This window comes from Oryctolagus cuniculus, chromosome 20 (assembly GCF_051225735.1).
Source record: "Oryctolagus cuniculus isolate XC-2025 breed Fujian yellow rabbit chromosome 20, ASM5122573v1, whole genome shotgun sequence".
Lineage (NCBI taxonomy): Eukaryota > Metazoa > Chordata > Mammalia > Lagomorpha > Leporidae > Oryctolagus > Oryctolagus cuniculus.
The window spans coordinates 43,633,341-43,656,487 of NC_142886.1; the positions used below are offsets into that span (position 1 = coordinate 43,633,341).

General features: G+C 40.1%; 1 protein-coding gene across 8 annotated transcripts in view; it reads left to right on the forward strand.

Annotated features, from left to right (window-relative positions):
* Positions 1-23,147, forward strand: part of PPP4R4 (protein phosphatase 4 regulatory subunit 4) — a 103,094-nt gene that overhangs the window by 59,438 nt on the left and 20,509 nt on the right. For 6 of the 8 annotated variants that reach the window (XM_070065569.2, XM_070065568.2, XM_070065571.2 and 3 more), the window contains 11 exons: positions 1,061-1,167; positions 2,020-2,127; positions 5,592-5,713; positions 8,287-8,409; positions 9,415-9,584; positions 9,909-10,028; positions 12,901-12,978; positions 13,815-13,898; positions 14,554-14,736; positions 19,427-19,532; positions 21,755-21,902. In XM_070065569.2, the coding sequence (XP_069921670.2) occupies positions 1,061-1,167; positions 2,020-2,127; positions 5,592-5,713; positions 8,287-8,409; positions 9,415-9,584; positions 9,909-10,028; positions 12,901-12,978; positions 13,815-13,898; positions 14,554-14,736; positions 19,427-19,532; positions 21,755-21,902 (1,349 nt within the window). The remainder of the gene's footprint in view (positions 1-1,060; positions 1,168-2,019; positions 2,128-5,591; positions 5,714-8,286; positions 8,410-9,414; positions 9,585-9,908; positions 10,029-12,900; positions 12,979-13,814; positions 13,899-14,553; positions 14,737-19,426; positions 19,533-21,754; positions 21,903-23,147) is intronic. The other 2 variants (XM_070065572.2, XM_070065570.2) reach the window with 2 other exon arrangements.

A 23,147-nucleotide genomic window follows, 5' to 3' on the forward strand; every position in this document is an offset into this window, starting at 1 on the left:
AAACAACTTCCAGAGTATCTAGTTGTTAATTTGCTTTTCATTTTTGAAAATGTATATTTCAAAATTAAGTGCATACAGACCATTGCAGAATTCATCATAAGTTTTTCTTCAATTTTTTAAAAAGAATTTATTTATTTGAAAGTCAAAGTGACAGGGGTGGGAGACACACACACACACACACATACATACACATACACATACACACAGATTGAGAAAGAGAGAGAAACAGAGATCTTCCACTGGTTCGCTCCTCAGATGCCTGCTACAGCCAGGGCTGGGCCAGACCAAAGCCAGGGTTCAGGCTTCTCATGTGGATGGCAGGAAACCAAGCACTTGAGCCATCAGCTGCTGATTCCTCCCGCCTGCATTAATAGGAAGCAGGATCAGAAGCAGAGAGGCCAGGACTTGAACTAGGTGCTCCCACATGGGATGTGCGTGTCCCAGGCAGGTTTTTTTTTTTTAATAAATTTATTTATTTATTTGAGGGGCAGAGTTACAGAGAGAGAGAGAGAGAGAGAGAGAGAGAGGGAGAGACAGAGAGACAAGTCTTCCATCCCTGGTTCACTCCTCAATTGTCCACAACTGCTGGAGCTGGGCCCATCTGAAGCCAGGAGCCAGGAACTTCTTCCGGGTCCCCCAAGCAGGTGTAGGGGCCAAGCACTTGGGCCACCTTCTGCCGCTTTCCCAGGCCACAGCAGAGAGCTGGATTGGAAGGAACAGCTGGGACTAGAACCAGCGCCCACAAGGAGGCTTAGCCCACTACGCCGCAGTGCTGGCCCCTGTAAGCAGTGGTTTAGCCTACTGTACCACAACATTCGCCCCTACTTCATCTTTTTGTTCCTGTTTGTCTTGAATTCCTAATATATCAACATCTTGACCTTAATAATCCAGAAGACTAAACAAAGTGATCCAGGTCACGAATATCCACGCGCCTGAAATTGTAATTCAGGCTCTTTAAAAGCATTTGGAGCATTAAAATATTCCTGGAAAGAAATAGCTGACATTTATGGCAAGAATGTGTAAAATTTTGTAACTTGTTCTCTGATTGTTTTCTCTTTAGATTTTGAATCCACTGGTTTCCAAGGCACAACTTTCTCAAACAGTCCAGTCTCGTTTAGTTAGTTGTAAAATTTTAGGAAAATTGACCAACAAATTTGATGCCCACACGTGAGTATTTGTATATGGTTTTTGGTCTATTTCCTATTTTTAAATATATAATTACTGTGTAATTAACAATTGGATTTGCATTAATCCATGCTGCACACGAGTTTAGCTATTTTAACTTTATGGAATTCTCAGATAGAAGTTAACTTATCAAGATGCATTTCTTCTCAGCCTCATGGCTTTTCAGCATTAATAAGGTTATATTTTTTTACTTCCCATCTTAGTTTTCTCCATCCCCACCCAGTGTACTTTTACAGATAAACTAGGATTATCTTATAGACTTTCCAAATTGATAAAAATGGCATGAAGGTAGAATTCCTTCTTTATATTATTGTTATAAGTTCATTATTTTGAATCACTTATCTTTTTGAGGTTTTATGGAGCATGTTTAAAATGTATATGCTACTCTCAGGTGGTTAATATCAAATGGTGTTTAATAGAATATTGTGTTTTACAAGAGTAAAGTATGTAATTGAAGATATGTTGGTTGATAGTTGCTGGTATCAAATATTCCACCGTGATAGCCTTTCATTTTAGTTACAGATTTAACGACCAATCCAAAATTAACCATTGTTTTTAAAAGATCTGTCAAGTACATGGTTTACAAGTGGATGATGATAGCTTCCAAATTAAGTAACGTAGGTAAAATACATTGTAACCTTTCTCTCTGTCTCTCTCTGTCTCTGTCTCTCTCTTCCTCTCTCTTTCTCACTGTCTAACTCTATCTGTCAAATAAAATACATTGTAAGCTATAAAGCTTTGGTAAAGCATATTTGTCATTATTATTAAGCTAAGTTAAGGTTTTGATGTGATTTAAAACACTGATTTGCATGTTTCTTTTCTCCCTTCCCTCAGCATTAAAAGAGAAATCCTTCCCCTGGTAAAATCACTCTGTCAAGATGTAGAATACGAAGTTCGATCTTGTATGTGTAGACAATTAGAAAACATAGCTCAGGGCATTGGGTAAGTATACTTTCAATTCCTTACACCATCGCCTTATTTGCAGATTATCGAACAAGCATGTCCTGTTTCTGTGTTTCAAAAGAAGTGAAAATGTGTTCACACGCACAGCTTGATTATGCACAAGGTCTGTGGCAGCTTCATTGGTGAGAGCCACACCTGGGACAGTCCAGATGTCTGTCAGCCTGTGAATGGGTAAACAGTGGGCTGTCTCCCTTAGGTGGAATACCATCCAATAGTGAAAAGGAATGAGGTACTGATACACGCCATGGACCTCTGGGTGCATCTCAGAGTCAGTATGGTAGAGAGATGAGTCAGACACAAGGGAGGCCATTTGCCAGAGGACACACGCAAGCTGGCATGTAGTGACAAGAAGCAGATCTGTGGTTGCCCTTGTCAGAGCAGGCTGTGGAGCGTGCTGGGGCGACAGCGATGCTGGGTCTGCATTGTGGGGGTGTTGTCCCAGACACTTGACAACTGCCAGAACCCATCCGTGCATGTGCACTTTCTTCTTTCTTTTTCCTTCTTGTTTTAATTCGAAAGGCAGAGAGGTAGAGAGAAAGAGAAGGATGAGAGAGATCTTTCATCTATCGGTTTACTTTCCAGATGCCTCTGATGGCCAGGAGACTGGGACTCAGTCTAGGTCCCCATGTGGGTGTTAGGGACCCAAGTTCTTAGACATCATCTGCTGCCTCCCAGTGTGTACAGTAACAGGAGGCTGAATAGAAGTCGAGTAGTTGGGACTTAAGCCAGATATTCCAATATGGAGCACAGGCATCCCAAGTGGGGACTTAGCTACTGCCCCAAATGCCCGCCCCAATAAGTGTGTGCTTGAGTACTACTACATGTGACTTATTTACCTATAATAAAATTGTATTTAATTTTAGCAGTAATAAAATTGTCTTTAATACAATTTAAATGGCCTTTAAATTGTTCTTCAGTATAACTAATAATGATCAAGCAAATAAAAAAGTAAAAAATTATTCTAACAGAAAATGAATAAAGCATCTTTCTGTTTTCAACAAAATTCTAGAAGACCTCCCTGCCATAAAATTAGATTGAAAATTTGGTGATGAGACATGCTGAGATGAAAAAGTTTTAAGGAAGAAGAAAATTTAAAACTTAGTTAAAATTAAAATGTAATTACAGGAAATTAAAAATGGAATAGAAAAATTCAAGCAAGTTTAGTGAACAGTGAAGTGTTGGTTAGAAACTGTAGGCTTTCACTGACTTAGTAGACGAATCAGCCCCTCAGAATTCAGAAGAAAAATACACACGTATGAAATTGTTTAGAGACAAGATATCATCTATGTAATAAAGAGTAGAATGGCCTAGCACCTGAGTGTAAACAGCTGATATTCATGAGAAAACTCTCACATCATATAACAAAGCTGCTATAATGAGACAACACAGGGAAAAGCTTCCTTCACGGCTTGAGGCTGAAGATTGAAGGATTTATTTATTTATTTGAAAGAGTTCCAGAAAGAGGTAGAGTCAGAGAGAGAAAGAGAGAGAAGTCTTCCATCTGCTGGTTCACGCCCTAGATGACTGCAACGGCCAGAGTGAGCTGATCCAAAGCTAGGAGCCAGGAACTTCTTCCAGGTCTCCCACGTGGGTGCAGGGGCCCAAGCACTTGGGCCATCCTCCACTGCTTTCCCAGGTCACAGCAGAGAGCTGGACTGGAAGGGGGGCAGCCAGGACTTAAACCTGTGCCCATATGGGATGCTGGCGCTCCAGGCTGGGGCTTTAACCCACTGTGCCATGGTGCCAGCCCCAGAGATTAAAGGATTTTATCAATTATCAGACAAAATTATAGAAGTTAATATCTTTAGATTTTATGTTGATATTTTTCAACTTCGTTGCTCAGCAGCCATATTTGGCTACCCTGTTGGACAGTATGCACAGAATGTAAACATTCCCATCATTGCAGAAGGTTCTGCCGGGCTGCATTGTCTTACAGTCTTTTAGCTTAGTTCTGAACTTAGGTTTTCTGCAGCTCTTACTGACTCTTTTTGGACTCTATCAACATCTTATATCATCTTCCATCATGTACCCAAGAAGGCAGGCCACATCATTATAAACTTCCCCTTAATCAAACTGTGTCATTATAATGGCATCTCTTTAAAAAATTACTTCTTCATTATTTGAGAGAGAGAGAGAAAAAGAGAGAGATCTTTCATTTGTTGTATTACCAAATGGCTGCAGCAGCCCAGGCAGGCCCAGTTTGAAACCAGGTGCCCATGACCCAATTCCAGTCTCCCACGTGGGTGTCAGAGGCCCAGGTCCTTGAGCCATCACCTGCCGCTGCCCGTGGTTTGCATTAACAGGAAGCTGGAGTCAGAAGCAGAGTTGGGACTTGAACCAGGCACTCCATCATGAGACGTGATCTCCCCAAGTGGCATCTTAACCCCTGCACCAGATGCCTGCCTGTAACACCTTAAGCAGAAGCAAATTAGAGTGTTGTGGAAGAACTATTTGTGATTATGTGTGTGTGCATATATTTATATATTCTTTTAAAGCATTTTCCAACATTAGCAGATGCATAAAAGTTGTACATGTTTATGGGGTACCGTATGCTGTTTTGAATCATGTATACATTGTATAATTTCTTTTTTTTAAAGATTTATTTTATTTATTTGAAAGACAGAGTTACAGAGAGAGGTAGAGACAGAGAGAGAGGTCTTCCATCTGCTGGTTCACTCCCCAACTGGCCTCAATGGCCGAAGCTGTGCCAATCCGAAGCCAGAAGCTAGGAGCTTCTTCTGGGTCTGGGTGGATAAGAAGAAAAGCAGCCGGGTGGATAGGAAGAAGAACCGGTGCCCATATGGGATGCTGGCACTTTAGGCCAGGGCTTTAACCCGCTGCGCCACAGCGCCGGCCACCATTGTATAATTTTTAATCAGGACAAATATACCTATTTCTTCAAACATTTAACATTTCCTTATGGTGAAAACATTCAAAATTCTATCTTCTGGCTTGCTTTTTAGCATTTTTATTTTATGTTTCATTTTTTAGGTGGAACATCTAGTGTCATATATCATTCTTCTATATAGAAATCACTTATTGATAATATGTTTTTGGCGAATGGGAAAATAATTTATGCCCTGGAATCTAGATAGAGAGATTTTATTTGGGTTTCTACAGTTAATACTGTTTTTTTCTAATTAGTCCAGATCATTTGCTGATGTTGTTTAAAATTGAAAACTATATGACGATTTATAGTTTCTGGAGGCAGCCATTTTGTGCTGGGAGGGATGGAATCAATTCCAGTAAATATGAACGCACTGTGCTTGCTTTTTGTGTTGATGGCATGCGTTCCCAGTCAGACAAGCACCTGGCGAGCTGGAACCGTTACCTTTATGATTTTTCACTGTTTCTGCAGCACCTAGCCCGGTTACTTGATTTTAGCAAGTTTTTGCTTGAAATTTATTGATTTGATTTATTTTCTCCTATTGCTTATTGTGCAGGACAGAACTGACAAAAAGTGTAGTGCTCCCTGAATTAATAGAACTCTCTAGGGACGAAGGCAGCAGCGTGCGACTTGCAGCTTTTGAAACTTTGGTCAACCTGCTTGACGTATTTGACACAGGTAAGTCTTCAGGTGGACACAGCATTGCTTCGTCGAGCAGTGCTGCTCCATGGATGTGGTATCACTCAAGCAGAAATTTGTGTGCTGTTTGATGCTGAATGTTAAGCCTCCCTTCCTCTGTCTTCATGATTCTTTCCTTTGGGTGTCTTCTCTGTTTCCACTGTTACCCTCCTGGTTTTCAGTGTTGCCACATCTTTCATCTCTCTCTCTCTTTTCCCATCAAAATGCAACCTACTTGTGTTTAGGGCTGAGAATTTGGGGTGAGAATTACCTTTAACTTTCTCAGCTGTTTGACATTAACGGAGCTCTTGAGTAAAAACAATGTCGAAAGGAGTTTCCTCTCCTAAATAATACTTTAGTGCCAGAAATCTCATGTCCACTGGGGAATTCGGGGATGGGGTCTTTGCTTGGGGATGAGGAGAGCAGCATTTCTTAGTGTTAGGCAACCAGGTCTCTAACCGCTCCACTCGGCGTGTGACTGGGCTCTTGACTGAAGCTGGCCGTTGGTCACTCAGGATCATGCACCTGTCTATAGGGTGAAGTGAGGAGGGGCAAATGTCAAGTACTTAAGGCGAAAATATTGTGTAAATCTAGGATTACATTTCTGTTTACTTGATTATTAATATTTTAATTTAATAATAAATTTGCCCCTAAAGATAATTTTAATGTAGACAGTAGTTATGTATGGTTGTTGCAGAATAAGCATGTAAGCGCCACGAGGAAGCAGAGGAGTAAAAATTGCAGACAGGCTAAAAGGAGGAATGAGTCCATTGTCCCTCATAATGGGGAACCCTCAGGCTCCAAAGCAGACCAAAGGTACTACCTTGGTCCTTTCCCATCATTGCCACAGGGATTTGGGCTCAACCCAAAAGCAAAACCTTTGCAGACTCCTGCCTTATACCAACTATTAGAGCAGTGCTAACGTCACCTTTTATTTTACTGTTGGGCTTCTTGGCGGATTTGAGTTTCTCAAGTTCAGAAACTGTTTATTATCCATCTTTTCACTCCCACTACTTCATATAACACTCGTTCTATGAGACATGGAACGCATGTGGAACAAATGTCCGATAAAACAGTAGACCTCACACGGAGGAGTGATGGTGTTAGTGAACTGCAGCCACAGTCATGCTGCTCATCCTGTTGCAACTGTTAGACCCTCGGAGTGAGGATGCTAACACGTTGAGAGGCACACCCCAAAGACTCAGAGTCCAGACCAGCTGATGCAAAAGCAAGAGGATTTATTCGGTGTCTGCGCAGATGGACCTCCTGAACTCGGGAGTTCAGAGAGCGCCCCCAGCACAAAGCCACACGGTTTATATACCCACAGTGACCAATCAAAAGCACTATAGAGTCCATGCACACAGCAGTCCAATCCGTGAGGTGATCATGTGAAGGGCATGCGTCTTCTATCCAATCAGCTACGGGATCACATGGGAGGCAAGCACACAGCAGTCCAATCCGCGAGCTGATCATTTGAAGGGCATGCGTTTTCTATCTAGTCAGCTACAGTATCACATGGGAGGCATGCACCTCGTCGCCATTTTGTTGTTTACTTCTTTAGCAGTTCCTTTTCCTGCCAGCGCCATCTTGTTCACCCTGAGGGGGACGACGTCTCGCTCCCTTTGTTCCCCTGGTGGGAGAGCGGCGTCCTGCTTCCCACACCGTTATTTGAGTATTAGGAGGCATACAAACTGGGTTAGGTCTTAGCACAGCCAGGCTCAAGTGTCACAGCTAGCTAAGCATAGGGTCCCTTATTTTTATAGCTGCACCTGATTTTAGCTTTGGGGGGAAAAAGTTTAGGGCTGTAATTTTTAAACTTTAATTTTATTTGGGGCAAAGGTGACTTCTTGTTTTTAATGGTATTGGCTTAGGTCACTCCATCTTGGTTTGATTTTTAAGGTTCTTCACAACGATTTCCTTGTTATTGTCAGACCCTCGATTGAGCAGGGATTCATTCAGGAAGGTTAAACACACTCTGGAAAATTTGGAGAGGGTTTACACTTGAGTCTTAAGTCTTACTAGTACATCAGAAACTTAGGACCCAAGCAGATATACTCAAAGAATTAACTTTTAAAAGCAGAGTCAGCTAAGAAGGAAGCGTGATGGCATTCAGCGTACAGAGCATCTCAGGAGCCGACTTGATTTCCATGAAGATGAGACAGTACACTGAGCTTAAGCCACAGCACAGGAAGAGACCTGCTGAGGGGACCAGGGAGGCTCGCCCACATGCTACGCCTCTGTTTCTAGTAGGAATTAAATTCCTTTCCCTTATTCAGATTAAAAACCCGTCATCTTAACCTTTTGATTTGTAATCGCTCTTTATTCCCTGTGGCCCACAGTAGGAAGTTCAAACCCCTTATCCTGACATTAAGTTTCTGACAGTTTCAACCCTCCTCCTACCCCTTCTTCACCACCGTCTCTGTCATTGTCATTATCGTTGTCGTTGTCAGGTATTTCCTGTTACTCTGAGGCTAACTGGTAATTGTTCTTTGTGGAATCTGTTTGTGTGTGAGTTTCCTGTGCAGTGTGGGCAGCTCAGTCTAAAGTGTGTATTGTTTTGTTTTGTTTTCCAGATGACAGAAGTCAAACTATACTTCCCTTAGTGAAATCATTTTGTGAAAAATCTTTCAAAGCCGATGAATCGATTCTTATTTCTTTATCTTTCCATTTAGGAAAACTCTGCCATGGACTATATGGTATGATATAGCTTAAGAATTTTAAAGTTGTACATAATTTTTCCCTTTTTCTTCTACCTTAGCCAATAGACTTCAGCTTTTCAGTTGTAAAACCTATCTTTTAGGTGTATAAAATCTCATGATGTCTTAGAATTTTGATAGAGCAATTTAGACCACATTTAGGAACAATGTTTTCACCAATACCTATTTGAAAGAACAATGGCAAAGTGTTGCCTTTTAAATTTTCAAATATTTTATATTTATGTATTATATGGTATATGCTAATAGAAGTTCAGATTTATTTACTATTGATCAGTAGTAAGTATAACTTCCTTAACCATTTGTTGGACAATTAATATATCATGTCAAAAATTTTACTTAGAATATGGAATAAAGCCTATAACTCTTTGCATTTTGAACATATTTCTTATTTCTCAGCTTGCTACAATAAAGTGAGAATTAAGTTATAGCCATCTAGGATAGTAAAATATTTTGTGTGGATTGTAGACATTTAGTACACTCTAAAAATTCCATTGCAGCATATGAGTTGTTAGCTCCCTGAGATAGTCAGTGAATGTGTAACTGTTCCATTGTTTGGAATCCACTTTTGCCATCTTTCAGATTCAAGGTGTAAGCTCCTCCTCTGCTGACTCGCACACATCTCTTTTTAGGCAATTCTGTAATATTTACCGTAAGGAATTAGTGACATGTATAAATACTTACAACATTGTAATTATAGTGACTTGATATACAGTATCATACCTGTCAGAGATTAATTCAGCCATAATTCCTATATAGTTCATACTTTTGAAGTTAGGATGTGATTAAAGCTGACACTAGCTGGAACAATATGACCAATTAGATTTCTGTAACACTTACTGGTCATTGCTGCTGTTATTCATGTACTATCTGTAACCACTTATTTGAATATTTGGCTCTATTATGTTGTTATTGTACTTTGGCTTTATCTTTTTAATTTTTTGTTTGCAAGTGAAATGTTCAACAAGGGTTTCATATTTGTTTTAGGAATTTTTACTCCAGATCAACATTTGCGATTTTTGGAGTTTTATAAGAAACTTTGTACATTGGGTTTGCAACAAGAAAATGGGCACAATGAAAACCAGATTCCCAGTCAAGTCCTAGAGCAGGAGAAGAAATATGTAACAGTCCGGAAGAACTGTGCTTACAACTTCCCGGTAATGAGCTACATATCTCTACTGACTGGGCATCTTGGTTATGGCCTTAAAATATGTGATTGGATAGCACTAAATATATCGTATTTGACAGTTGCTGCTTAGCCTCATGTCTGCTATAAACAGTAGGTCCTGAGGAACTCTGTGGAATATGTTTCTCTGTAGTAAGTTGGAGTTATGGGCATGCATTTGTATCTTCAAGATATAATTTCCAATTAAATGACAACGCAGAGCATGACTTCAGTTTAAGTGAAACGACTCTAATACCAGGTATTGATGCGCGTTTTCCTCTCCTTCCCATTCATCTCCTCCTTCCACCTGCACCAGGCCATGATTGTTTTTGTTGATCCTAAAAACTTCCACATGGAACTCTATTCTACATTCTTCTGCCTTTGTCATGACCCTGAAGTCCCAGTCAGATACACGATTGCTATTTGCTTTTATGAAGTAAGTCTGAAGAACTGGTACCACTTTCACTTATTGTTAAGTCGACGTATGTGTACTGGATGCTGTTTTGATATTTATGCACTTCTGTTTACAGATTTATTATGAGATATCAACTCCATATCTCTAGCATGTTCTAGTCCTAAATCTTATTTTAAAATTCCCACATTTGTCTTCTCTTTTCAGTGTTTGTAGAATCCATTACATAATACATTATATTCATTTATTTTTACTAACCATTTGTTTAGCATATCTATACTAAGTGTTTAAGCTAGACATTATGGTATATGTATGAGTGTTTCAGATTTGGAAGTAAAATTAGCTTTCATATGTTTTATAATAGTTATACTTTGCATCTAAACTTAAGCACTTTAGAACAAATGGAAAATTGAGATAAGTTATTTAAATTTATTTTTATTGCTAATGGACTGTGTGGCGGGAGCACAGATCTTAGGTAGGAGCAAAAGTGAACTCAAACTTTTGTGATGAATATAATTAACTTTTTAACTCTTGAGATTGAAATGTGGAACACGTTTCTTGGGTGATTTCAGTAAGCACATGTGTGTTATGGTTGCAGTAAACACACGTAAGCCATTACTTGTCAGGGCAAAGCTGTTGTAGAGTAACTTTGTAAGTGGCATGATAAAATATCCCCTTTCCTCTAAGTGGCATAGTAAGTTCTTATTCTCAGTAGAATATTTCGTCTCTTCCCTTGCTCTGTCTCCCTGTGTCAGAGCATTGTTCAGTAGCTGGGAGTATGCAGGCTATCCATAGCATCATTATAACTGTGATTTAAGATCCTCTGCTGTTGGGTGGTAGTCTTTGCGTCTTTAAAATTACCTTTTTTCTGGTATGAAAGAAATCTATCTTACTTGTGTAGGAAGTTCCCTTTAAACAGCAGTTACCTAGAACAAAGCCAGCACTGCACAACTGCCCCGTCTTTGGGAACAGACCTGTAGAAATTTACTTCTGGAGAAGGAGAGGGTGGAGAAGCCACTGGCAGCTGAACGTAACAGTCATCTCCAAGACGCATTAAACAGTCACTTAGCTTTGGTGACTGTCTGTCTGTTATCAGTGGACTCCAGAGGGGATTGCCCAAGATTGGAGTCTGGGGATGCAGTATCTGTGCAGTGCTAAACTTTCTATTTGTTTTTGACTCATCCCTTTAATATTTCTTTTTTTAAAAAACAAAAAAGGTTTATTTATTTATTTGAGCGCAGAGTTACAGAGAGAGGGAGAGACAGAGAGAGAAGTCTGCCATCTGCTGGTTTACTCCCCAAATGACTCCAACAGCCGGAGCTGGGCTGATTCAAAGCCAGGAGCCAGGACTCTCCATATCTCCCATGTGGGTGCAGGCGCCCAAGAACTTGGGCCGTTTTTCACTGCTTCCCAGGCCATTAGAAGGGAGCTGGATCGGAAGTGGAGCTGCCGGGACTTGCACCGGCACCTGAATGGGATGCTGGCGCAGCAGGTGAAGGCTTAACTTACTATATCATTGCGCCGGCCCCAAATATTTCATTTCTATTGATGATTTCTAGTGGGCATAATATGGAACCATATAAATAAACTTTGAAATGTGTGTGTATATACAAAAATATTTCACTGGGAGGAGCGAGTTTGGAAGCTGCCAATCTACCTATTTACTTGGGTGGCTGGTTTCCATATTGTCACAATCGTATCACCTAGCTAGGCTACGCATGACGTTCTGCTCCTTAAAATGAGGGGTTGGTCTTGGCTGTCTTTTAAAATAATGAAGATCCACTGATGGATTTAAATTCTCCTAACAGTGTTAATATCATATGCTAATAATCACCTTACTAAATTCTAACTTGATTCTTATTTTCAGAAAAATATTATTTTGAAAATATTTGCAGCAAATCAAAAACAGCCATGTTAGAGTGAAAGATTTTTAAATGCTTTCTTTATCTGGGAACTTTTTCTTCCGAATAAAGTTTTTGTAAGCCTATTAAGTTTTAAAAAACTGGTGAAGTAGGGGCTGGCATTGTGGCTTAGCAGGTTAAGCCTCCACCTGCGATACCAGCGTCCCATATGGGCACCAGTTTGAGTCCTGGCTGCTCTACTCTGATGCAGCTCTCTGCTAGTGTGCTTGAGAAAGCAGCAGAAGATGGTCCAAGTGCCTGGGCCCCTGCACCCCTGTGGGAGACCCAGATGAAGTTCCTGGCTCCTGGCTTTGGCCTGGCCTACCTTGGGCTGTTGTAGCCATTTGGGTAGTGACTCAGTGGATGTAAAATCTCACTGTTTCTCTTCTTCTCTCTGTAACTTTGGCTTTCAAATAAATAAAAAATAAATGGTGAAGTAGAAACTGATAATCAACCATTGTGGGCTCTGAATAGTCAGGAAGCAGAAAAAGCCTGTCACCGGGGAGCTGGATTATTCTGGACTCTTCCAGCTCTTCCACTGATTCAGGTGTTCAAGGGGTGATTATCGCTGCCTTGGTACCAGCAGAGGCCTTCAGGAGAGGTTACCTTCTTGGGCAGGTTCTGAACGGGGATGCATCCTGGCACCTGCGATGTCCTCCGTGACACTGTTGTCTGCCCTAAGACTGCAGCATGAACTGGAGACACCCGTGGGCTCTCACTGCCTGTGATGTGTCGGCGGTGCCTGGGAAGTCTCACCCTCTGTACTGAACCCACCCATGTGTGCACCACCCACCCTCCCGTGTCTGTACACTCCAGCATGTTGTGAAGTAGACTAAAAAACTGGTTATGTGTGCAGCTAAGTTTTCTAGAAATTTTGTATTTATTTTGTAACCTAGTTTTGTTGTCTAAAAAGGATATGTTTTTTCCCAAACTATTATTTTAACTTTATATCTCTAGTGGTCTCAAATCTGAGAGACTGTATTGCTACATTTTAGGTATCTAAACTTCTGAATTCTGGAGTCTATTTAATACATAAAGAACTAATAACATTATTACAAGATGAGTCACTGGAGGTAATATCTTCTTACTCTTTGCTTTTCACTTCTTTTATGTTATTTCCAAATAGATCAGTGCCTTTTCCCCCTACTCTTTGGGAATGCATGAATTCTTTCAGCTGACTAGCCCCAGAAGCTTCAAATCAACATACCACTGTATCAGAGACTGGACACTGCGATGGCCCTTAAAAACTTGGGATTTAAAAAAATTCAGTTTCAAAATGTATATTGATTTTAAAATTAAGGAAGTGCCAAAAAGAAGGCAGATAAAAGAACACCTTTAATTCCAATTACTATTACTATTTTGTTATTTTTTCATCTTTATATTTCCATATAATCATATGTTTCTATAAATTGTAGACATATAGTCACATATATACTCTCAGTATTGGGAGAGTATTTTACTATCTAGTGTGTAATTATGAAGACTTTGAGGTACTTCATTTTGATGTTATATTTTGTGTATATCATTCACTTGAATGATTCCTACTTTTCCATAGTTCAGCTTATCAATAGTTTGATATTGTTGAGTGTATTATCTGATATAAACCACTATTTAAAAGTGAGAAGCAATTTTAAACCATTAAAGTACATAGGAGTAGCTGTGTCAGATTTAGACTATTTGAACAGTATTGAGATGGATACCTTAATCTCCTTTTAGTGACAGATTGATCAATGCAGTTGGTCATGTTTCTAAGACTTTCTAGCAAAATTACGACAGAATAAGGAAGTAGAAATCCTCAAAACGTTATTTGGTAAACAACACTATTTCTGTGTAGAAATTGCCACATGGGGTTATCTAAACTAGAAAACATAGCAGTCATTGTGAGAGTAACCAGTATCTCTATTAAAAGGTACTAGACGCTCTGATAGACCATCTTCCAGAAATCTTGGAACTTATGTCTACTGGTGGAGAAAGCAGTGTTCAAGAAAATAAGGTAAATCCTTTGGATCAAAAAAGCTTTTGAACTTTATAAATTTCTTCCTCCTTTGCAGGGTGTTTGTGAGGGATCAGTGAACGAATGCGTGGGGAACATTTCCAATAGGGCTTGCCGCATCACAGGTGCTCAGCAGAAGTCTGCTGGAGTTTGTACAGCTTGGATTTCCTCTGTAATTACATTACAATACATAATTCTATATATGCACTCCAGTGTATAGTTACATTATACTTACGTTAATGAATCTCTGAAGTTTATCTTCATATGTTCAGTTTTCACCTGCAGTAATGATTATCCCAAGAAGAACGAACAGTGAGGACAGAAGGGTGGGAATTGTGGAAGGTCAAAGCTTGCTGACAGCAACACGTAATCTGTTCAGCTCTGATCAGAAGAGTCCTGTGATAAGCAGTCTGATGGGGAGAATAATGAGCCCCAGTTTCTATTTCAGATTTAGTTTCCATAAATTCTACTCACTGATTCTTAAAAAACAGCTTGATTTTGCCAGATAATTATTTCCTGTCATAACTAAGATGCCTTTTAAGCTCTGAAGTGAGTGGAGTTCTCTCCTCTCCAATGTGTTACGAGAACGAGCAGTCTGAATGCTGCAGTTGAGTGACTTAATCACCATCCGCCCTTTCGATGTGTGTCTCTGCAGTTATCCTCGCTGCCCGACTTGATTCCAGCACTCACAGCTGCTGAACAGCGAGCGGCAGCCTCTTTAAAGTGGAGAACTCACGAGAAGCTGTTGCAGAAATACGCCTGTCTGCCACACGTCATATCAAGTGATCAGATTTATTACCGTTTCTTGCAGAGAATGTTCACGATCATGATGACCAATGTGAGCCCAGGACCTTTCCTCTCACCCTTTTTAACTCGTGGTTGATTTTGGGGTTGCCGGACACTGCCTGTTCTCAGTTCATTCTGTTCTGCGGGGTGGGAGGAGGTCATTTTCCCAGTCCACGGAGGAGGGAACTCGGCTTTCCCTTTGCTGCTGCACTGGTCCTCCCTTTGATCACCTCCTACCTGGCTGGAGAGGGAAGAACAGGTGGTACTCTGACTTGCCCCTTCTGGGTGCCCCAGTGGGAGTGGAAATCGACATCCTGCAGACCTGATGTTTTTCTGGAGAGGAGGTTGACAGGATCCCAGACCTTGACAGTGATTTCTACTCCAACGTGCACTATTGTCGTCCTGACAGCATCAGTGTCTCGCCTTACTCTGTTGTGTGGCCAGGGCTTGCCTTAAGCTCCTTCCTATGAGTTTGGTTCCTTTCCCTTTGTTACCTAGTGAGTGGCTTTGTAACAGACAAAACCTGTACCCAAACCGTGGATGCCCTGTTATGGATCAGGGAGAGAGGAGATGTCCAAGAACAGGGCTGTACTCAAACCTCTGCATAAGGTTAGTTGTCTACTTTTTTTCACAGAAATTTCTAGACAGGAGTTCTTAACTCATAATTCACTTACATTTAATATGACATCCTATTACCACTTTTGAAGTTTAAAAAGGTTCCAGGTAATATTTCTGTTTTACAAACTACCAAAATGTAGTTTCAACTCTCATTATTTGTTCTCAGTGAAGGGTAGATGATGAATTCTAGTAGCTTCAAAGATTTACAAAACAAAAATTAATAAAATTGGTGTTACCTACAGCTTAAGTAAAAAAGTGATAAGTCTATTTTTTATTAACTATGACTCTTACAAGTTTATTTCACATGTCAAAGTAAAAGTAAGGGATTGACCATTATAGTATAAGTGTAGCAATTATATATACCTATGTATTTATTTACTTATTTGAAAGACAGAATGACAGAGAGGGAAAGATGGACAGAGAGAAACATCTTCCATTTACTGGTTCATCCCCAAATACCTGCAATGGCCAGGTCAGGCTGGGTCAGGCTGAGGTCAGGGATCTGGAATGCCATCTGAGTCTCCTCCACGGGTGGCAGGGACACAGGTACTTGGCCATCATCCGCTGCCTCCCGGCTGCATTATCAGGAACTTGGATCAGAAGCAGAGCAGCCAGGGCTCCCATCGGGCTGATCCTGCATGTGGACATCCCAGGAGGCAGCTTAACCTGCTGCCCTACAGTGCCCACTCCCAGGTGTAACAATATGAAAAAGCAGTGTTGACAACAATAGCATCCTTGTGTATTTTACATTTAATAGCATGAATGTACCGGGTAGAACATTTTGCATAAAGTCAAACAGAATATGCGAATTTCTTTCAGCAGTTACTGACTTGAGTGCCTAGTATGTGTCAGGCACCATTCTAAGAGCTGAAGATTGAGGAGTGGCAAAACAGGCAGCATCCTGCCCTACCCAAGCTTACACTCTGCAGTAGTGATGGGGGGATCGATTGGAAGGCAGTTGGAAGTGAACACATTAACAGGTGCTCACAAGTGCTGTGCAGTCTGATCTCATTTGTTGGTCTCAGCCTAATTACTTAGAAAGGAGGCTTGTACTTAGGAAGTTAATACATAATTATTCCATATTCTTAGCTTCTCTTATCAGAAAAGAGAAATGACTAAGGATATAGAGTGTGAATGAGTGCTCTTTAGCCTGAGAGATTTTACTGTTTTCTTTTACAAGGAACTAATTCCACACTTTAAAGGGAGTGCATGATTATTATAGTGCAATTTTCAAAGAGGAGACACACATAAAAGATTTACTTTCAGGGGCTGGCACTGTGGTACAGTAGGTTGATCCTTCGCCTGTGGCGCCAGCATCCCATATGGGCGCCAGTTCAGGTCCCGGCTGCTCCTCTTCCGATCCAGCTCTCTGCTATGGCCCAAGCACTTGGGCCCCTGCACCTGCGTGGGAGACCCAGAAGAACCTCCTGTGTCCTGGCTTCTGATCAGCTCCGCTCTGGCCATTGCAGCCATTTGGAGAGTGAACCAACAGACTTTAAACTCTACCTCTCAAATAAATAAAATCTTAAAAATTTTTATTTATTTGGCCGGCACCGCGGCTCACTAGGCTAATCCTCCGCCTAGCGGCGCCGGCACACCGGGTTCTAGTCCCGGTCAGGGTGCCGGATTCTGTCCTGGTTGCCCCTCTTCCAGGCCAGCTCTCTGCTGTGGCCAGGGAGTGCAGTGGAGGATGGCCCAGGTGCTTGGGCCCTGCACCCCATGGGAGACCAGGAAAAGCACCTGGCTCCTGGCTCCTGCCATCGGATCAGCGCGGTGCGCCGGCTGCAGGCGCCAGCCGCAGCGTGCCGGCCACGGTGGCCATTGGAGGGTGAACCAACGGCAAAGGAAGACCTTTCTCTCTGTCTCTCTCTCTCTCTCACTGTCCACTCTGCCTGTCAAAAAAAATTTTTTTTTTATTTATTTTAGTTCCATACTTAAAGATTATAATATTCACTCATTTGTTGAATACAATTTATTGATTTCTTGCTAGGTAGTAAGGAGAATTTTAGATTCCAACAGAAGAGACAAAGGACTTATATTCATAGAATTTACATTGTAATGGAGACATGTACCAAAATTTGCAGTTGTCTTCAAAATCCTTTAATATCTAGATTCCCAAATGTATTTTACAGTTCTTTTATCCCATATTGAACCTTTCTAAGATCTATACCTTGCCTTTAGTTAGGTTTCTGAATTATTTTAATATGAAAGAGTTTCCGTTGTTCTACTTCTCCTTTTTTTTGTGACACTGAGTTGCGAGAGAGACTGAGCAGTCGTCCTGTAGAACACGCTAAGCCTTTCTTTGTCAGGATCCTTCTTCATGGTGTTGATTTAAGTATTCATCTAGTTCCTGTGTTTCGTGTGAACTCCACGTTTGATCTTTAGCTTAAATATCTTGAGAAGAGCACTCCGTGAGTGTGCTGTGTTTCATGTTTCATCCTATCTGGACTGTTGTCCCCCTCTCAGTGAGCTGAGAGGGCTGTGCTGGTGACGGCAGCCGCACTGCTTTGAGTTGCAGACTACTTGTTCCTGTGGCCTGCACTGTGACCTGCCGGGGATGCCTCAGCTCTGAATACCCAGTGTCTCACTGGCTCTACCATCTGCTGCTGGTTCTCGCTTGAATCAGTTATTTCATCAGAACTGGCGAAAGAGTGATGTAAAAAATTCCATCACTTCTTAGGCATTTTTGATGGCATTCTCCTGGGAAGGTATCTTTTCCTTCTTCCATGTGAGTTCTTTGATTACATTTCTTAATGTAAAGATGGAATAAATTATTAATTTTTTCACTCTGATTATAAATTCTAAGTGCTAGGAGTTGTTGCAGTAGCCACTTATAAGGTGACAAATTAATTTTTCTTTTTCCTTTACCTGTCTGTTTTTAGACTCATTTTAAAATATTAAATGATGTTTTAATAAATTGCAGTCTTTATTCTTTGTGCTCAAATGGTCACTTCTTTAAGATAGTTTTTATGTTTTTGAAATGATTACATTTATCTTAGGTTTCTAATCCAAAATAATATTGAACTTATACTATAAGACTTAATATATGTGATGTATAAAATGTACATATTTTCTATGACAAGTATGTCTGCATATGACAGTCACTCTACACAAAATGAAAGAAAGCAATATCATGCTTCTATTTAATTTGCTATCTAAAGTGTATTTTTCTTAAGCTCAGTTGTGTTTCTGATCATGTGTATTCCTTAAATTTTCTGTTCTAAATCACAGCAGATATTCTCCTTTTACATTCGACACTTTAAAAACACCAGAAGAACTAGTACCCAACAGGATAGAAATAGCTTATATAAAATATGCAGGCAATACTGTCTCAGTAATGTAAAAATTGTGTTCTATTGTACTGGAAGGATTCCCACTATAATAGTCTGTGTCTTCAGAAATGGAATATTTGTGACTTATATGTGAATGCGGATGGTGAACAGGAATTTGTGGTAGACACAAAACATTTGGTTGAAAGATTTTTGCCCAATACATGGTTTGAACTCAAACTCAGTAAAGATAAAGTATTTAATTCATTTAGAATTAAGGTTCTGTCTGGTGGTGTCACAGAAATTCAAAGAACAAAGGGGTCGGGAATATTGGTCAGAGTGATTGACATGGTGTCCTTTGGATTCCACATTTTATCATGGGCAGAGATCTCAATGATTGACATGGAGGTCGAAGAACCAGAACTAAGCCAGAGGGACTGCAGAGTGGGGGGTCTCTGGATTATTTTTGATGATACACCTGATACATGGTGTGTTCTATAAATGTTCAGTGACTGACTGACTGACCGAGTCCAGGGAATGGCCAAAAGAATGGGTGCTGAAGTGTATTTGAGGAGAATGTCACTTAAGATGAGATGACAAGGAAATAAAGAGTCAAAGCTCAATGATTTGAGCATGATGGTGCCCAATTAACTTTGTCATGTGATGTGTTGATCAACTTATCTGAACGATGTTAACGTTAAATTATGAAGACACTTCCCGGAAGATAGACGTTCAGTGACTCGACAGGCAGCAAACATTCCTCTTTTAACCAACGTAAAGTTGATTTGGTAGAGCCAATTTGTCCAAAATATATGATATTAGGCTGTAATTGTCATTCTTATTTGTTTCTTTAAGAATGTCTTACCTGTTCAAAAGGCAGCTTCACGAACTCTCTGTATTTTTCTACGATACAACCGTAAACAAGAACAGAGACAAGAGGTCATTCAAAAATTAATTGAACGTAAGTAATAATTTTTTCTTATTTTGAATTTTTATTTATTGATTTGAGAGGCACAGAGAGAGAGAGAGAGAGAGAGAGCAAGAATACTTCCTTTCACTAGTTGTCTCCCCAGACGCCTCAATGGCAGGGGCTGGTCGAGGGCCTGGCCAGACCCAAACTGGCAGCCAACAGTGTTATCCGGGTCTCCTAGTGGGTGGTAGGGATCCAGTTGCTTGAGCCACCAGTGCTGCCTTCCCAGGTTTCGCAGTCAGGAGCTGGGGCCAGGAATCTAAGCCAGGTATTCCAGTGTGGGATGGGGTGTCTCAACAACTAGGCTAAGAGCCTGCCCTGTCTCTTATTTTGAACAGAAGAAACTCATTGGCTTTAGTTAGGTGTGACTTATAGTATGTGTCATTTGTCATAAGTAATTAGGTTGATCTTGGTAAATAACTAGTACATGCCTTTATCTGACTTTTGTAGGTTAATTTTGTTTGTTTTAGGAATCTGGGTGTGGGATCAGATCCGTAATGAAAGCCTTTGATTACTTTGAGCCTTCTTTTGTGAATTTCAATACTTGAGAAGCTGAGATATGTGTACTTATGGCGGAGGCCTAATTTCTACACTGATGAAATAGGTTTGAAACTGGGCCGGCGCCGCAGCTCACTAGGCTAATTCTCTGCCTGCGGCACCGGCACCCCCAGTTCTAGTGCCAGTTGGGGCGCCAGGTTCTTGTCCCAGTTGCTCCTCTTCCAGTCCAGCTCTCTGCTGTGGCCCGGGAAGGCAGTGGAGGATGGCCCAGATCCTTGGGCCTTGCACCCGCATGGGAGACCAGGAGAAGCACCTGGTTCCTGGCTTTGGATCAGTGTGGTGCACCGGCCGCAGCGGCCACTGGGGGATAAACCAACGGAAAAAAAAGCAAGACCTTTCTTTCTGTCTCTCTCTCTCACTGTCCACCCTGCCTGTCAAAAGAAAAAAAAAAAAGAAATAGGTTTGAAACTAAAACATAAATCGAGTATTAATATAATGATTCATTTATGGTCCTGATTAACAGAATTAACAGAATGTGGGTTTTTCCTTTGGAAAGAGCTGGCAGTGCCCATGAGTATGTATGAGTGTGAATCTGGTGAGCCTTGATGTATATAATGCCTTAAGAAACCAAGTCGATTAGCAAATATAAGTTTCTTTTAATTTGTTAAGGGCTAAATCAAGGCAAAGACATTTATGTAAAATTTTAGTTCTAAAAATAGTGGCACACTACAGAAGCTTGAAAAAGTTTATGGAAACTGCACATTATCTTTTCATTTCATTTTCCATTTCATGTCATTTTTCCACAAACTTTCGAAGTCCTCTTATACTTAGTGAGTTTGTTAATTGTTGTACAACTGCTTTGACTATATGTCATAGTGTTTTTAATTAAACTCTATTATCTAGAATGGCAGGTAATAGGATTTTCTTGTTACTGGAATTTACCATTTTAAGTATGGATTGCCACTTTTAGAGCACTTTAAAAAAAAAAAACCCATGTAAGGAAATTATGTTCAGTATCCTTTAGCCTCTTTTTTTTGTAATCTACTTTGAGATTTCATTTTCTAATGGTAGGACTGACGTTTTATAATAAGTTTTATTTTGCAAAAAGGTTCTGTGTGGCTTTAAATGTTGTCTTGCTTTTGAATATTTATATGAAAAGGAGAAAATTATTCTCGAGTAATGACTGAATTATTGTCAGTAATACTGTTTACATATGACTTTTTACACTTCAAAACATTTTTAAGGCAAAAAATTAATTTGGCTATTAAAACATTTTACTAAAACAGCCCTGCCTTTGAATTCTGTGTCTATACTTGACCAGCCACGTGACTTTCACATCTCTGAATCTCAACATTCTTACCTTTTAGGAGGGATAAATGTGGGCATTTGCTTGGATTGCTTTTTAGGGTTACATGAGATAGTATGTGTAGAGTACTTAGCGCATGGTGAGTCATCAGAAGTACTAAGGTATAGTCATTCACTAGTTAAGAAGTGCATTTGGAATGAAGAGATGTTTAATAAAACTTTTTAGTGTTTTTTTAAGGCATTAATTGTTTTGGAGTTGACAGATCAGGGATGTTTCTCCTGTCTCTATTGTATTTGTGAATCAAATAGGTGGTATAAAAAAATTTGCCATGGAGTTTGTGTGTTTAATTTTGTCACATGTAATTACATGTAGGAACAATTAACTTGATAATTTTTGTTACTGTTTCTAGAACTAGGTCAAGGAAAAAGTTATTGGAATAGACTTCGATTTTTGGATACCTGTGAATTTATTATAGAGATCTTTTCCAAATCATTTTTCTGTAAATATTTCTTTCTACCTGCTATTGAACTGACACATGATCCAGTAGCAAATGTGAGGTATGTACTAGTCTAAACAAATATTCAAAACCGTGTCTTATAGACCTACTAGAGTAACTATTTATAAAATCTTTTTCTTATGCAATTAAAAAATCAAGTGAAAAGTTTATGCTTGCTTTGAAATTCCTAAGATCATTTTAAAAAAAATTGCCATATAATAGTTATACACATTTATGGGGTACAGTGTGATAATTTAATACCTATATACAATGTATAAACATCAAATCAGGGTAATTAGCATTTTCATTTCCTCAAGTATTTATTGTTGTGTTGGAAGCCTTCAAATTTTCTAGTTCTGTATAAAATTTGTAAAATAATAGGTTGTAAACGCTTTTACCCTACTGTACTGGAGAATACTGGGAATGGGAGTTTCGATAACCCACTATCTCTTTGTGTCTCCTCTTCCTACCGTCTAATGTTCCCTCTTCCACTCTGGTGATCACTGTTCTGCTCTCTCCTCTTTAAACTTCTAGGTATTAGCGAGAATATCCAGTATTTGTCTCTGTGTGCTGGCTCATCTCACTGGACATAATGGCCTCCCTGCTATCCATGGTGTAGCAAGTGACGGGATTTTATTCTTTTTCATGACCGAACAATCAGTATAACATTTGTGTGTGTCTCGTGTCTCGGTTGATGGCATATTTTGGCTATTACGAATAGTGCTGCAGTGACAGCTGAGTATTCTCAGTTGTTGAGTATTGATGGGCCTTGGAAGCACAATCTTTCAGTACTGTCTTGGATCTTCTGTCTTGTTGGGTTGAGAGCAGCAGGTGACAGCCAGATCAGCAGGTTTCAGACCCGCACGTTAGCATCAGGAGAAGGATGGCTAGATATCATTCATCGGTCTGATGCAGGCTTGTATCTTCATAGCTGGCTTGGTGAGCACCTGCCCCTTCCTGGGGCTGCACTTACTCAGAGAAGTAGCGCTGGAAGCCTGTGCTGTCTTCTGCGTTTAGCTGCCTTGGGTGTTTGAAGTCCTGTGAATGAGGCTTGGACTTCGTTAACTGTTAAATTAGATGGAACAGGCCTGAAAATGGTTTGCTTGGAAACTTTAAAAAAGTATAAATATATATTGCCATTTTTCTCTTCCAGACAAGCATACTGTTTCCATTTTTAAATTGTAAGATATACATGAAATTTACCATTTTAATAATTTATAAATGTATAGTTCAGTGGCATAAAGTACATGTGCATTAATACTTAAGAGCTACTTATTCCTTTGATAGTGGGAATTATAAACCTTCA